General features: G+C 34.7%; 1 protein-coding gene across 15 annotated transcripts in view; it reads left to right on the top strand.

Annotated features, from left to right (window-relative positions):
• Positions 1–12,828, top strand: part of CYRIB (CYFIP related Rac1 interactor B) — a 203,044-nt gene that overhangs the window by 176,372 nt on the left and 13,844 nt on the right. For all 15 annotated transcript variants that reach the window (XM_074202269.1, XM_074202268.1, XM_074202270.1 and 12 more), the window contains 2 exons: positions 8,323–8,428; positions 11,141–11,277. In XM_074202269.1, the coding sequence (XP_074058370.1) occupies positions 8,323–8,428; positions 11,141–11,277 (243 nt within the window). The remainder of the gene's footprint in view (positions 1–8,322; positions 8,429–11,140; positions 11,278–12,828) is intronic.

Here is a 12,828-nt window from a genome sequence, read left to right as displayed (position 1 = left end):
GGTGCAGTGGACAGAGCACTAACCCTGGAGCCAGGAGCACCTGAGCCCAAATCTGGCCCTGTGCACCCAACAATCACCCAGGTGTGTGACATGCAAGCCACCCCAACCCCACTGCCCTGCAAAAAACCAAAAAAAGAAAAAAAAAGACCCAAAATAAAATAAAATAGTAATAATAGCAGGGGCAGCTGGGTGGTTGGCAGAGCACTGACCCTTGAGCCAGGAGCAACCGGGTCCAAGTCTGGCCTCAGACATCCAACAATCACCCTGATATGCAACTCCAGGCAGGCCACCCAGCCCCATTTTCCCTGTCCCCCCCAAAATAATAATAATAATAAAAAATGTGCTTCAGTCTGTGTTCAACACCACCAATGCTGTCGCAGGTGAATCACATCCTTTATGATAAGTCTATCACAAAAGTTACTTCCATATTTTTCCACCGTTGCCATTGATGATCACAACTCCCTCCATTCGTACTTCTCACTACTATGTACTATATTTTCTCTCTCCTTTCACTCTGACTCTGCTGTAGGGTAGCTGAGTGGCACAGCAGACAGATCCCTGGTCCTGGGGCCAAGAGGCCCTGAGCCTCCCTACCACCCCCAGCCCCAACATCCACCTGGCCCTATGGTCTGGGAAAGGCCTTCCATTCCCAGCCCCTTGAAAGAAGTAAAAAAGAAAATGTGTTATATCTGACCACTCTCCCCCCATGGTCCATCCTCTCCTCCATCACTCACATCACCCCTTCCCCCTCTCTCCTTCTTACTCTAGATGCCTGTACCCCATTGAGTATATATACTGTTTCCTCTCCGAGCCACCTCTGATGAGAGTGAAGATTTGCTCATTCCTTCTTGCCTTCATCCCTTCCATATCATTGCAATAGCTCATTGTAATAAAGAAAAATCTTACTATATGAAATATCTTGGCCTATTCCCCCTCTCCTTTTTCTTTCTCCCATTACATTTCCCTTTTTTCTATTGACTCCATTTTTTATACCATATTTTATCTTCAAATTCAGTTTTCTCCTATGCTTCATTTATAAAAGCTCCTTCTACCTGCTCTGTTAATTGAGATGGTTCATATGAGTATTATCAGTGTCATTTTTCTGTACAGGAATACATGCAGTTCATCATCATTAAGTCCCTCATATTTTCCCCTTCTCCTCCACTCACTATGCTTCACCTGAGTCCTGTATTTGAAGATCAAACCTTCTGTTCAGCTCTGTCCATTCCAACAGGAACATTTGAAATTCCCCTGGTTCATTGAAAGTCCATCTTTTTTCCTGGAAGAGGACATTCAGTTTTTCTGGGAAGTTGATTCTCGGTTGCATTCTAAGTTCTTTTGTCTTCCAGTATATTATATTCCAAGCCCTATGAGCTTTTAATGTAGTTGCTGCTAAGTCCTGTGAGATCCTGATTGCAGCTCCACGGTATTTGAATTGTGTCCCTCTGGCTGCTTGTAATATTTCCTCTTTGACTTGAGAGTTCTGGAACTTGGCTATAATATTCCTAGGGGTTGGTTTTTTGGGATCTCTTTCTCTGGGGGAATCAGTGGATTCTCTCCATTTCTGTTTTGCCCTCTGCTTCTAGGATATCAAGGCAATTTTCCTGTAGTAATTCTTTGGAAATGATGTCAAGGTTCTTTTCCTGATCATGACTTTCAGGTATTCCAATAATTTTTAAATTATCTTTCCTAAATCTGTTTTGCATATCAGTTGTTTTTTCAGTGAGATGTTTCACATTTTCTTCTAATTTTTCATTCTTTTGGTTTTGAAGTATTGAGTCCTGATTTCTTGTAAATTCAGCAATTTCCCTGAGTTCTGTTCTTTGTCTGAAGGATTTGTTTTCCTTGGAGAATTTTCTTATCTCTTTTTCCATCTGACCAATTCTGCTTTTTAATGCATTCTTCTGGTCGATCTTTTTGAACTGTTTTATCCATTTGACCTAAGCTGGTTTTTAGCATGCTGTTTTTCTTCAGCATTTTTTTGGATGTCCTTGACTAAGTTGCTGACCTCATTTTCATGTTTTCCCTGCATCTCTCTCATTTCTTTTCCTAGTTTTTCTTCTATCTCCCCTCATTTGATTTTCAAAGTCTTTTCTTGAGCTCTGTCATAGCCGGAGCCCAATTTCTGTTTTTCTTGGAGTCTTTAGATGCAGGAGCTTGTGCTTCCTCATCTTCAGACTGAGTCTTTTGAACCTTCTTGGGCTCACAGGCAAAGTATTTCTCAATGGTGTTCCTCCTTTTTCTCTGCTTACTCATTTTCCCAGCCTGAGCCTGGTTTTGGGGTGCTTCCTGAGCTTTTGGGACACTCCCACAAGTGTCTCAGTGTGTGAGGCTCTGTCCTCCCTCCTGGTCTGTGAATGACCATAAATGCCCCCCCTCTGCCACAGCGCTGAGGTGGGGGGCCCCTGCTGTTTTGTGGGGGGGGGAGCCTAGACTGAGATCAGGATCTGAATGTGGTCAGAGCCCCAGAGTTCTGTTCCAGGGATAGAGGACAGAGCTGTGCAGTCTCTCTCTGCTCCCTCCCTAGGGTGAGCACTCATGCCCTGGGGGCTCCTGCTTACAAGCTTCTGCTTCCTGCTCCCGTATCTGGGCGTATCTGGGCTGCCATGGCCATGCTGCTCGCTCTGTGCCCTGAGGGCTGGGCTTCACACGCATGCTCTGCCAGAGGTCCCCCCTGCTGATCCCCCAAGTTGTGCCCAGTACTTCCCAGGGTGTAGGGTCAGGAACCTCCCCCGCTGCTGTGAGCCATGGCTCCCAGTGCCCTGGAGCTGCCTCCGGGAGGGGCCCACCCCTATGAAGGGCAGCCTCTCCAACCCCGGGAAGCAGAGCCTTTCTGCTCTTTTCCAGGTTACCTTGAGTAGGAGAACTGCCTCACTGGGTCTCTCTGTGGTTTCTGTCTCTCGGAAATTTAGTTAGAGTCCTTAGTTTATAAGTTTTATGAGAGAGCGCCTAAGAGAAGATAAGATCCACTCTTGTCGTCATCTTGGCTCTGCTACCACTCTTTTCTTAAGGGAATCTGCTTTTGCTTCTATAATAAAATGGAAAATGCTCTCCTTGATCTTTAAGTTATCCATGACATAACTCCTACCTGCTTTTGAAGAATTGACAAAAGAGTCTAAATTTTCTTAAGGTACAACATTCTTTTTTTCTTGCATTTATAAGATGATAGAATTGTATCACAAACACAGACTCTTAGCACTGTTAGTTTCTTCCTTGAGTTAAGCAAAACCTAATGTTTTCTAATCTTTTGCCCTGAATTGAGAAGATACAACAATAAATGAGGGTAGTACAGAATAGACTCAGTTGGACTCATAGTTATGGTTTGACGTCTGGGAAAAGGTAATAAATAAACAGGATAACTAATTGAAGGTCTTTTATATTGTTTTTCCTAGAGATAGCAAGGTTTCTTATTGTAAAAAAAAGATCATTTCTTCAAAAGAATCATTATCTAGTCAACCTAATACTCTTGTCAGCGATTCCAAGTTCTAGGATCACAGCAAAATAAAAAGTACTATTTGTGGATTCTTTACCATCTTATCATTTTCAGGCCATATTATTACTCTTTCCATGTTTTCTTTTGGTCAGTCTAGAATATTAGTTCTATCCTATACATGAGAGTTCATTTCTTGTTTCCATGCCATTACAAAGGTAGTAATTTGTCCCCAAAGTATGGAATGTATTCCTTCCTCATTTTTTACATTGTAGTAGAATCCCTATCTTTCTTAAAACAAAATTCAGAAGCTTCCTGCTACTTAAGCCCTTTCCTGATCTCCCTAGCCTCATGTTGGTATACAGATTAAGTAAATCAGAAGGTAGAGGACATTGGGGTTAAACATGTTGAGAAAATGTGTGATCCATTGGCGGGTTGTCAATATAAAGGTTAAAGACCCCAAGAAGAATCACAGAGTGTGTGGGGGGAGACTTTGGACCAAGTAAAACAAATTTCAAAATTGGAAGAAAGATCTGGAATAAGTGCTTTTATATAGCTTTTGGGATAAGAGTTAGGGTGTATGCTCAAATACTTTGTAAAAAACCAAAGAAAGAAAAGGTCATTGAATGGGAAATGATAGAGGGAGTGATCAGAGAATACCTAAAAACAAAGAATAGAATATGCTTACCTTTTCTTCTGACTCTTTGAGCTGTGTATGTGTGTTATACTTCCATAAGATTCATTCCTTAGATTTTTGGTATAGATAGCATTTTGTACCACCATATAATGAATCTTGGTGGGGGAAAAAAGTGTTAAGATAATTTCCTTGGTAAGACATGGTAATGTTAAAGAAAAAATTGTTTTCAGTTTTTAGAAATCAATGAAAGAAGTATTCCATTTATTCCCTTTATATTACTTTTGTGGCAAAGATTGTATTAAGACCAAGTTTTACAAACTGGGGGACTCAAAGTGGGCTGATATTATTGGATGTTTTCAAGTACGAGTCCTTCATAAATACATCAGTAATTTTTGATAAAATCAAATTACAGACTCATCAGTAAGAGCAAGACCATCACTCTGAATTTACTGCAGTTGACAGTGAATGTAGTGCAGTGAATATTCTTTATAGTATCTACTGATGAGATCAGATTGTTGGCCTTAGTTAGATTTCAATGTGGATACAATCTACCACTGTTACCATTAGTTAATGTAAACATTATGCAAATGACTTTTATCACATTGATTGCTGCATTTGAACATGTAGTGTGAAAGCTCTTTGTTGAAGGGAAAAGTGCCATAAAATTCTATTAAATACTTTAAGAGAAGAAGCTTGTAACTTTAAAGCACTGAAAAACTCAAGAACTATTAAAAATAATAATTTAAAATGTTCAACAATTAAATTTAAATTTTAAAAATGGAATTAATCTGACTTGAAAAGAAAATCTGCTGTAACTGAGTTAGTACAAGAAGAGATAATATACACAATTTAAGAAGTAGCAGAATCACAAAGAATGAAGTCTAAATTCAGAAGATACATTAAATGTTCACAAGTACTCTTATTGATTAATTAACAGACATTTATTATGTGCCTACTGTATTCCAGGTACTCTGCTGGGCTCTGGGGGTACAAAAACAGTGAATGAAATAATCACTATTTGAAAGTTTAAATTCTAATAAGGAAATATTAGTACTTAAGTATACACAAAAGAAATATAAAGTAAAAATGAAATTAAAAAAGAATAGTTAAAGTTAGAGTAGCTTGGGATGTAAGATATGCACTTTATGGAGGTGAGGAAAGATTGAGTTTTATCTTGAAGGAAGAGAGGAATTTTATGAGGCACAGGTACAGAGGCAGTGCATTCCCTGTAAAGAAATGGATAAAGAGATGGAGAAGCCCAACTTGACTGGAATGCAGAGTAGAAGAGTATTCTTCATTGAATTAGATTAGCAAAGTCAGATTGTGAAGGGTTTTAAAAACTAAGCAGAGGAGTTTCATATTTTATCCTAGAGGCAATAGAGAACCTTTAGAGTTGATTGAGTAGGGATATGACATGACTAGTTTCTATATACAAGTAAAATCATTAAGCAGCAATGTGTAAGATGTTGAGGAAAACTGCTATGCTTATTTCTTTGATGGAATGATTTAGCTGCATCTAGTATAAATCTAGGTAACTAAGGGGGTTCAGTGGATAGAGTACTGAGCCCATAAGTTAATACCCCTCTTCCTGAGTCCAAATTCAGCCTCAGAAACTTATTATCTCTTTTTCTCAGTTTCCTCAACTGTAAAGTTGGAAAAGGAAATGGCAAACCACTCCAGTATCTTTCGCAGTACAAAGGGTCACTAAAGCAAACAACCAACCATGAGAGTCCCAATATGCAGAAATTGCCTCTTAAAAATGTGCAAAAGAATAAATTATCAAGCAAGACACATTTTCCCTAGATATATTTATTTCCTTTTGATAAATAAAAATAAAATTTTGCCATAACCAAGCATGTGACACCAAAAGGATTTTTTTACCTCATATAAACCTCAGTACAAATTTGTTCTTTCCAGAGGAAAAACATTGGATCTGCCTTTTGGTTTTTTTTTTTAATATTGTTGAAATGATGCTTTGCAAATCTGATGTAAAGCTTTAAATTGAATCCATTTGCCAGATAATGGGCGGCGGGGGGGTGGGGTGGGAGGAGGAATCATCTAAGATGTCTAAAGATCTTATTGATCAGTTTTCTTTTACTTTTGTTAAATATATTATTTGAGTTTTACAATTTCCCCCCCAATCTTGCTTCCCCCCCCACGGAAAGCACTCTATCAGTCTTTACTTTGTTTCCATGTTGTACATTGATCCAAATTGAGTGTGATGAGAGAGAGATCATATCCTTAAAAAAGAGAAGTCTAAGAGGTAACAAGATCAGACAATAAGCTATCTGTTTTTTTCTAAATTAAAGGGCATAGTCCTTGAACTTTGTTCAAACTCCACAGCTCCTTATCTGGATACAGATGGCACTCTCATTTGCAGGCAGTCCAAAATTGTTCCCAATTGTTGCACTGATGGAATGAGCGAGTCCTTCAAGGTTGAACATCATTCCCATGTTGCTGTTAGGGTGTACAGTGTTTTTCTGGTTCTCATTTCACTCAGCATCAGTCCATGCAAATTCTTTGTGATCAGTTTTGAAGAACCTTTATATCTTACGTTACAAGTGGATGAACAAATGAAGTTAAAAGTGTTCATGTTTGGGATGGCTAGGTTGCACAATGGATAGAGCACCGGTCTCAGACACTTAATAATAACTTAGCTGTGTGGCCTTGGCCAAGTCACTTAACTATCTGCCTTGCAAAAGTTTTTTAAAAAAAAGAGTGCTCATGTGATTATGTATATATGATATATTGTTGAAATGTTTGTTAAGGAAGATCTGTTACTTTGCAAACCTCTCTCTGTAGCAATGCCTTAAATAGTAATATTTTCAATGATAGTGTCAATGTTGGTTTGAAAAAGATTTACAAGCATTTTTCCTTGTGCAATTTGGGTGATATTACTTACCTCACAAACAAAAAAAGATTCTATTGAGACATAAGAATGAAGAACACATATAGTTTTTCATATTGCTCCAAGACTAAGTTATAAACAATGTTCCATTAAAAGAAAGACTGCACGATTGTATTTAAATATGGGGGCAGTAATGTATTGTGAAATAAACTGGGTTTCTCATCTCAAGGTACTTCAAAACTATTTGACCTAAAATAAGAAAATTTCCAATTATCAGAGATAAAATATTAAAATGTTATTTCTTCTGAAATAGGAATACAATAGATATTTTTGTAAACTTGCTATTTTATATAAATTGGTTGCAGGATTCTCAAACCAATCCATAAAGATTAAATGATCAAAATGTATGAAAAAGTTTCAAGATACATATATATGTATATATATTTAATAAATATATATATATTTAAGATATATATGTATATACATATATATGTATGTATATACACACACACAAAATAATATTTTTGACATTTAAAAATATATGATTTGGAAATAAATTAGAAGGGAGTAATTCTTCATTTATCACTGACTTTTATAAAGCATTTCTCATTTTATTTTAAAGGCATTATAAAATTTGAATAGAGAAGGAACACACTATTAAGAAAAATAATGATACATTTGATCTTTATTTAAACAAAATGGGTTCAATAGAGTTGGCTTGTGAATGGTAAATTTAAACAAGGTAAACTTTAAAATTTTACTTTATTTTGACTATGGGTAAAAAAGGCAAAAACAATTATTAAACTGCAAGTTTTAATTATTATAAAAATCTTATTAAAAAGGAGGTTTGCTATGAATGTTAGAAAAACCAAAATATCTTGCTGAATGAAAGAGAATTTGGAGTACATGAACTTTGTAAGGATTTTCTATCATGTTTTTATTTGAAATTTTTTTGTTATAAAATTATAATAAATTTTAAAATTGTGATAAAATATATTTTTCCATAAAAATAATTGGAAGAGCATTATTACATAAAGTTTGAAAATCACTACTATAAAGAATGTCTGAAGGCATGGTAAATCCCCTATAAAATAACTGATATATAGCTAGTGGTTTAAGAATTGCCACATTCTTTATATATATAAAATTTCATTTGATCCTCACAGCAATCTTTTGAAATTATGAATGAGGAGACCTAGATAGTTGCATGATTTGTCTAGAGGCACATTAAGTGACTGAGATAAAATTTGTGCTTAAGTCTTCCTGACTACAAGTCCAATTTTCTGTTCTTTATATGATGTATTTATTAGGGTGCTTTGTACACTGCTCTGGAATTCAAGACGGCAGTGTAGCAGTTTAATTTTTTTTTTAATTTCACTTATATTTATTTTGTTTCAAATTTTGAAGGCAATACAGCATCCAGCTGATGAGAAGTTGCAAGAGAAGGCATGGGGTGCAGTTATTCCACTAGTAGGCAAACTAAAGAAATTTTATGAATTTTCTCAGAGGTTAGGTAAGTTGAAAACATGGTAAATATATAAGCAACCTAATAAGGAAAATAGTTATTACTAAACATGTCAGCTCTTGAAGTTGAAAATTTTGGCTAAATTTTCATATTTAATTATTTTTAAATACAATGGAGTGTCATCAGTCGCATCTTTATTGCTAGTTTGTACTTTGATGGAAATGTGTAATTTGCACAACAGTGTTTTTCCAACAAGACTTAACTTTAGTTGTTCTAATAAGACTTAATCTTAATTGTTTGAAAGTGAAATTGTAGCAAGTTTATAGAATAATGTCACTATTTTTTGCCAGGTTATTATAGTTCTTCCATGCATGGAATGAATTTCTAGATTGTCTAAATTTATGGCAGAATCATTCCTGAACTATCATACTGGATCATGCCATAAATTGGAATTCTAAGGCTAAGACATTTATTATCTTTCCCTACATTATGCAAAGGAACTACTGAGGTGGGAGGGAGGGGAGAGAAGATTCTTTTTGATTCCTCTCTCAACAAGTTGCTATCTTCCATTATGGCAAGATCATATTATATTAATTTAGTGAAAAATCAGAAAAGATAAACTGGCATCGAATGCATAACCTGATAATATGAGCTATTTCATTTGAAATTCTTTTCATCTTGAAGACAGTTGATTATTTGTATTTTTGAATTATTTAAGAGATATAATTTTGAAGAAGCAGTTATACAAATGAGTGAGAATAGAAAACTAAAAACATTTAGTATACATACATTTTAAATGATAGAAGCCATAGTAAATAGATTTATACATTGATTATGAAATGCTAATTTTTAAAACATTTCAGTTCAGAAGATGAAGAATTGCTACTTGTCTTTTTTAATATAAATCATTTTAAAAAATGTTGCATAAAATAGAATTTAGTGAGAGTGTAAATATCCTTTTGTATATATTAACAGGAATGATAAAGTGATATTTTTTCTGAGCTTTAAAATGTTATTTTTATATCATTTGCTTTTACCATATGAATCTAATTCATATTGTATTTTTAGTATTTTCTTTAATTTCTGGTATTTTCAGTCCTAAAATCTGAGTTTACTAAATCTTTTATTGCTACCTATCGTCAAGTTCTAACCTGACATTTCCAAGTCCCTGCTGATGACTGTACTACTTTAAAGTTGACTTATGTAACATTCAGATACCAGATGGGCTTTCTTTAGATGGCACTCTACTTAGCATCTGGAATCAGTATTTGGGCTTCCATAGTTTTTATTTGGAGTTAAGAATTGCAGAGCTGGGGGTGGGGGTGGGATGGGTAGCCAGTTGGCACAGTGGATAGAGTACTGGCTCAGACACAATACTTAGCTATGTGACTTTGGGCAAGTCACTTAATCCCATTGCCTTACCCCCCCCCCCAAAAAAAAAAAAAGAATTTCAGAGCTGGGTGTTGCTCTTTACAGAAATTCCATTATTTATCACATCAGTAAAGTGATAAGAAGCAGCTGTATTTAAATGTAGGTTTCTAGCTGGGGTGAAATATTCTTTTAATTGACTTTTGAAGTTAACTACCAGCTCTGTCCCCTAACTAGGAAATATTCCTAAATCTCCTGACCAATAGACAGATATACTTGACTATTAAATTTTGAAATACATTTTGTTGGTACTAATAAGAAACTTATTAATCAGAATATTATTAACTAAATAATTCCAGAGTTTACTGGTGACATTGAGTCACAGCATTCTGTCTTTTATATATCTGTAATTGTGTTTATTGATATGATTTGATTTAGTCATGTTGTAAAGTCTTAAAGAGACAACATGATAGAGAGCTAACATTGTAGAGAGCTTACCTTGGAGTCAAGAAGACCTATATCCTAGTCTGCTGTATACAGGCTGTTTAACCTCTAACTTTCTAAAGTCAACTTTCTAAAACTATAAATTGCAGAGAAAGTGCATAATGCTTTGCCAGTGAAATCAAAAAGCAAAAAATTCTTTTGTTTTCCTTTTGTCTCTAATCTAGTTAATTGATTTCTAGGTTAGATAAGAAATAAATGTAGCAGTAAATGTAAAATATTATTTGATACTTAGTAATTAACCTTGTAGAGAAAAGGGCTGTGATATTTATTAACTTGATGTTCTAAAAGTATAGCACTTTAAATTAGTTTACTTATTTATAAGATACTTTCTCATTCAAAGTGAATACATTTCTGATGTGGAAAAACAATTAAGAAAATCTGTCTTTTCCCTTACACTAAATGGATAAAAGAAAACAATTTTTGCTAGTCAAAAAAAAGGTCTTTCCATACCAATATGCACATCTTTCTCATGAAAATATTTTTGTGGAATTTATATTAGAAAGCTTAAAATGTTCTAGGCAATAAAATAAATTACTATCTAAACTAAAATTTGTACATGTTTATTTCATTTTGTAGACACTATAACTAGGAGGAAGAAGTCTCAATATTTTGATCACAGAGTCCATGCTTTAGACTTTTAAATGAATTATTTTGAAGTAGCTTAACTTTATGTTGCTATAGTTTAGTCAACATGTTTAATATTTTCTTTGAGTTATTAAATGTGTAGCTTTTCAAAAATCAACTCATTTAAAAAAATTTTATGCTATTATTTTATCTTTGCTGCTAATATGTGTGGAGGGAGAATTGTTAAAACACTAATGTGGATTATATTTTAGTTGCTAAATATGAAAGACATACAAAGAACTTTTCACTTTCTAATTTCTTAAGAGGCAGCATTGAGAGGTCTTCTGGGAGCCTTGACAAGTACTCCATATTCTCCAACACAGCACCTAGAGCGAGAGCAGGCTCTTGCTAAGCAGTTTGCAGAGATTCTTCATTTCACACTTCGATTTGATGAACTCAAGGTAGCGTTTTTGCTTTTTGTGAATGTTGTTAAATTAATAGTTATTTCATTAATAGAGACATTTTTCTTTTTTTTTGTCATGAATCTAGGACTTGAATCAAAGGAAATTATACTAAGCAGATTCATTGAACTAAGTAAAAGTCAATGCTGATAAAATCTTTTTTTTTTTTTGCTGATAAAATCTTGCTGGTATTTCTAATAGGAATGTATGACCAAAGTTAGGTCACACAACTTCTTCATTTCACTTTTTCACATTTTGACATTTGCAAACTGGGGTGGCATTAATTTTCTCATGAATATATGAATGGTTGGTTCTTGTCCATTATTAAAGAAGACCAAAATGATATCTCTATGTTAGAGATGAGTTACAGTGGGTCTGACTGGCTGATCAGACTAATGACAAGCTTGGAATACTCTACCACAGGTTGAGTACAAATTGTCTACATGAACACATGGGGCATTATGTATTTCAAATTTCCATTGAGTTGTTTCAGTTCTGCCTTACTTATAGCACAATACCTTCTCTGATTAGGTCATGCCATACTTGTTGGTCCTGTGTCAGTGTCTCTCATACTGCACAAATATATGTATGTTTGTGTATATGTGTTTGTATGCATATGCATTTATTTATATGTATGTTTTTTCCATTTTGTTCATCCTTAAGTGATTTCATCTGTATAGGTAGCTTCCCGTAAGATAACTTCTTCTACCAATGCATCTCAGCAACTCTTTGACAACATGTCTTAGCATGTTATCTAACTACTGAAAAGTTGATTTATTTGACTGGAATTACACAATCAGTATTTTCAGAGGAAAGATTAGAACGCAGATTTCCTGATTTATGGTTAGTCATTTATCTCTGACACCTCAATGCCTAACAAGTTCCTTGTGACATTATAAACTTTGTCTTACAGCATTTATTAAATGCTCATTTATTTATTACATGTCTACTACAGGTGTTGAGAAACAAAAAACAAAATGACTCCTGCTTTTAAAAAAGCTTATATTCTATTGATGGGATAAGCATAAACAGATAAAGAGCATACACACAAATATATATATATATATGAAAATCTTGTAGGAAGTGGCTCTTGAAAGAAGTTAAGGATTCTAAGAGTTGAAGGTGAGGAGAGAAAGTCTTTTAGTAATGACGGAAAGACATGAAAGATGTGAGATGGAGTTTCAGTTGTGTGAGGGACAGCAATGGAATGATTTTGGTTGGGAAATAGAGTGAATGAAGAGAGATAACATAATAAATCTGAACCAGTAGATTGGAGCAAGATTGTAAAGGTCTTTAAAGGACAGTGGAAATTGTATTCTAAAAACATTTGGGAGCAAATGTAGTTTCCAGGGCAAAAAAAGAGACATGATCAGATATATGGTTTATTAATATTAATTTGCCATTGTTTCAAGCTTGGATTGGAGAAGTCTCAGACTAGATTTAGTGGCAATAATTAGGACATTTCTTGTCATGTCAAGTAATTTGAATATGAATTTAGGATCATATATTTAGATCTGTGAAATTACTTAAGGGCAGTACCATAAAGTAGAT

Source organism: Macrotis lagotis, chromosome X (assembly GCF_037893015.1).
Source record: "Macrotis lagotis isolate mMagLag1 chromosome X, bilby.v1.9.chrom.fasta, whole genome shotgun sequence".
NCBI lineage: Eukaryota > Metazoa > Chordata > Mammalia > Peramelemorphia > Peramelidae > Macrotis > Macrotis lagotis.
Note: the sequence above shows the minus strand (reverse complement) of the source record. Positions and strands in the feature narration are given on the sequence as shown.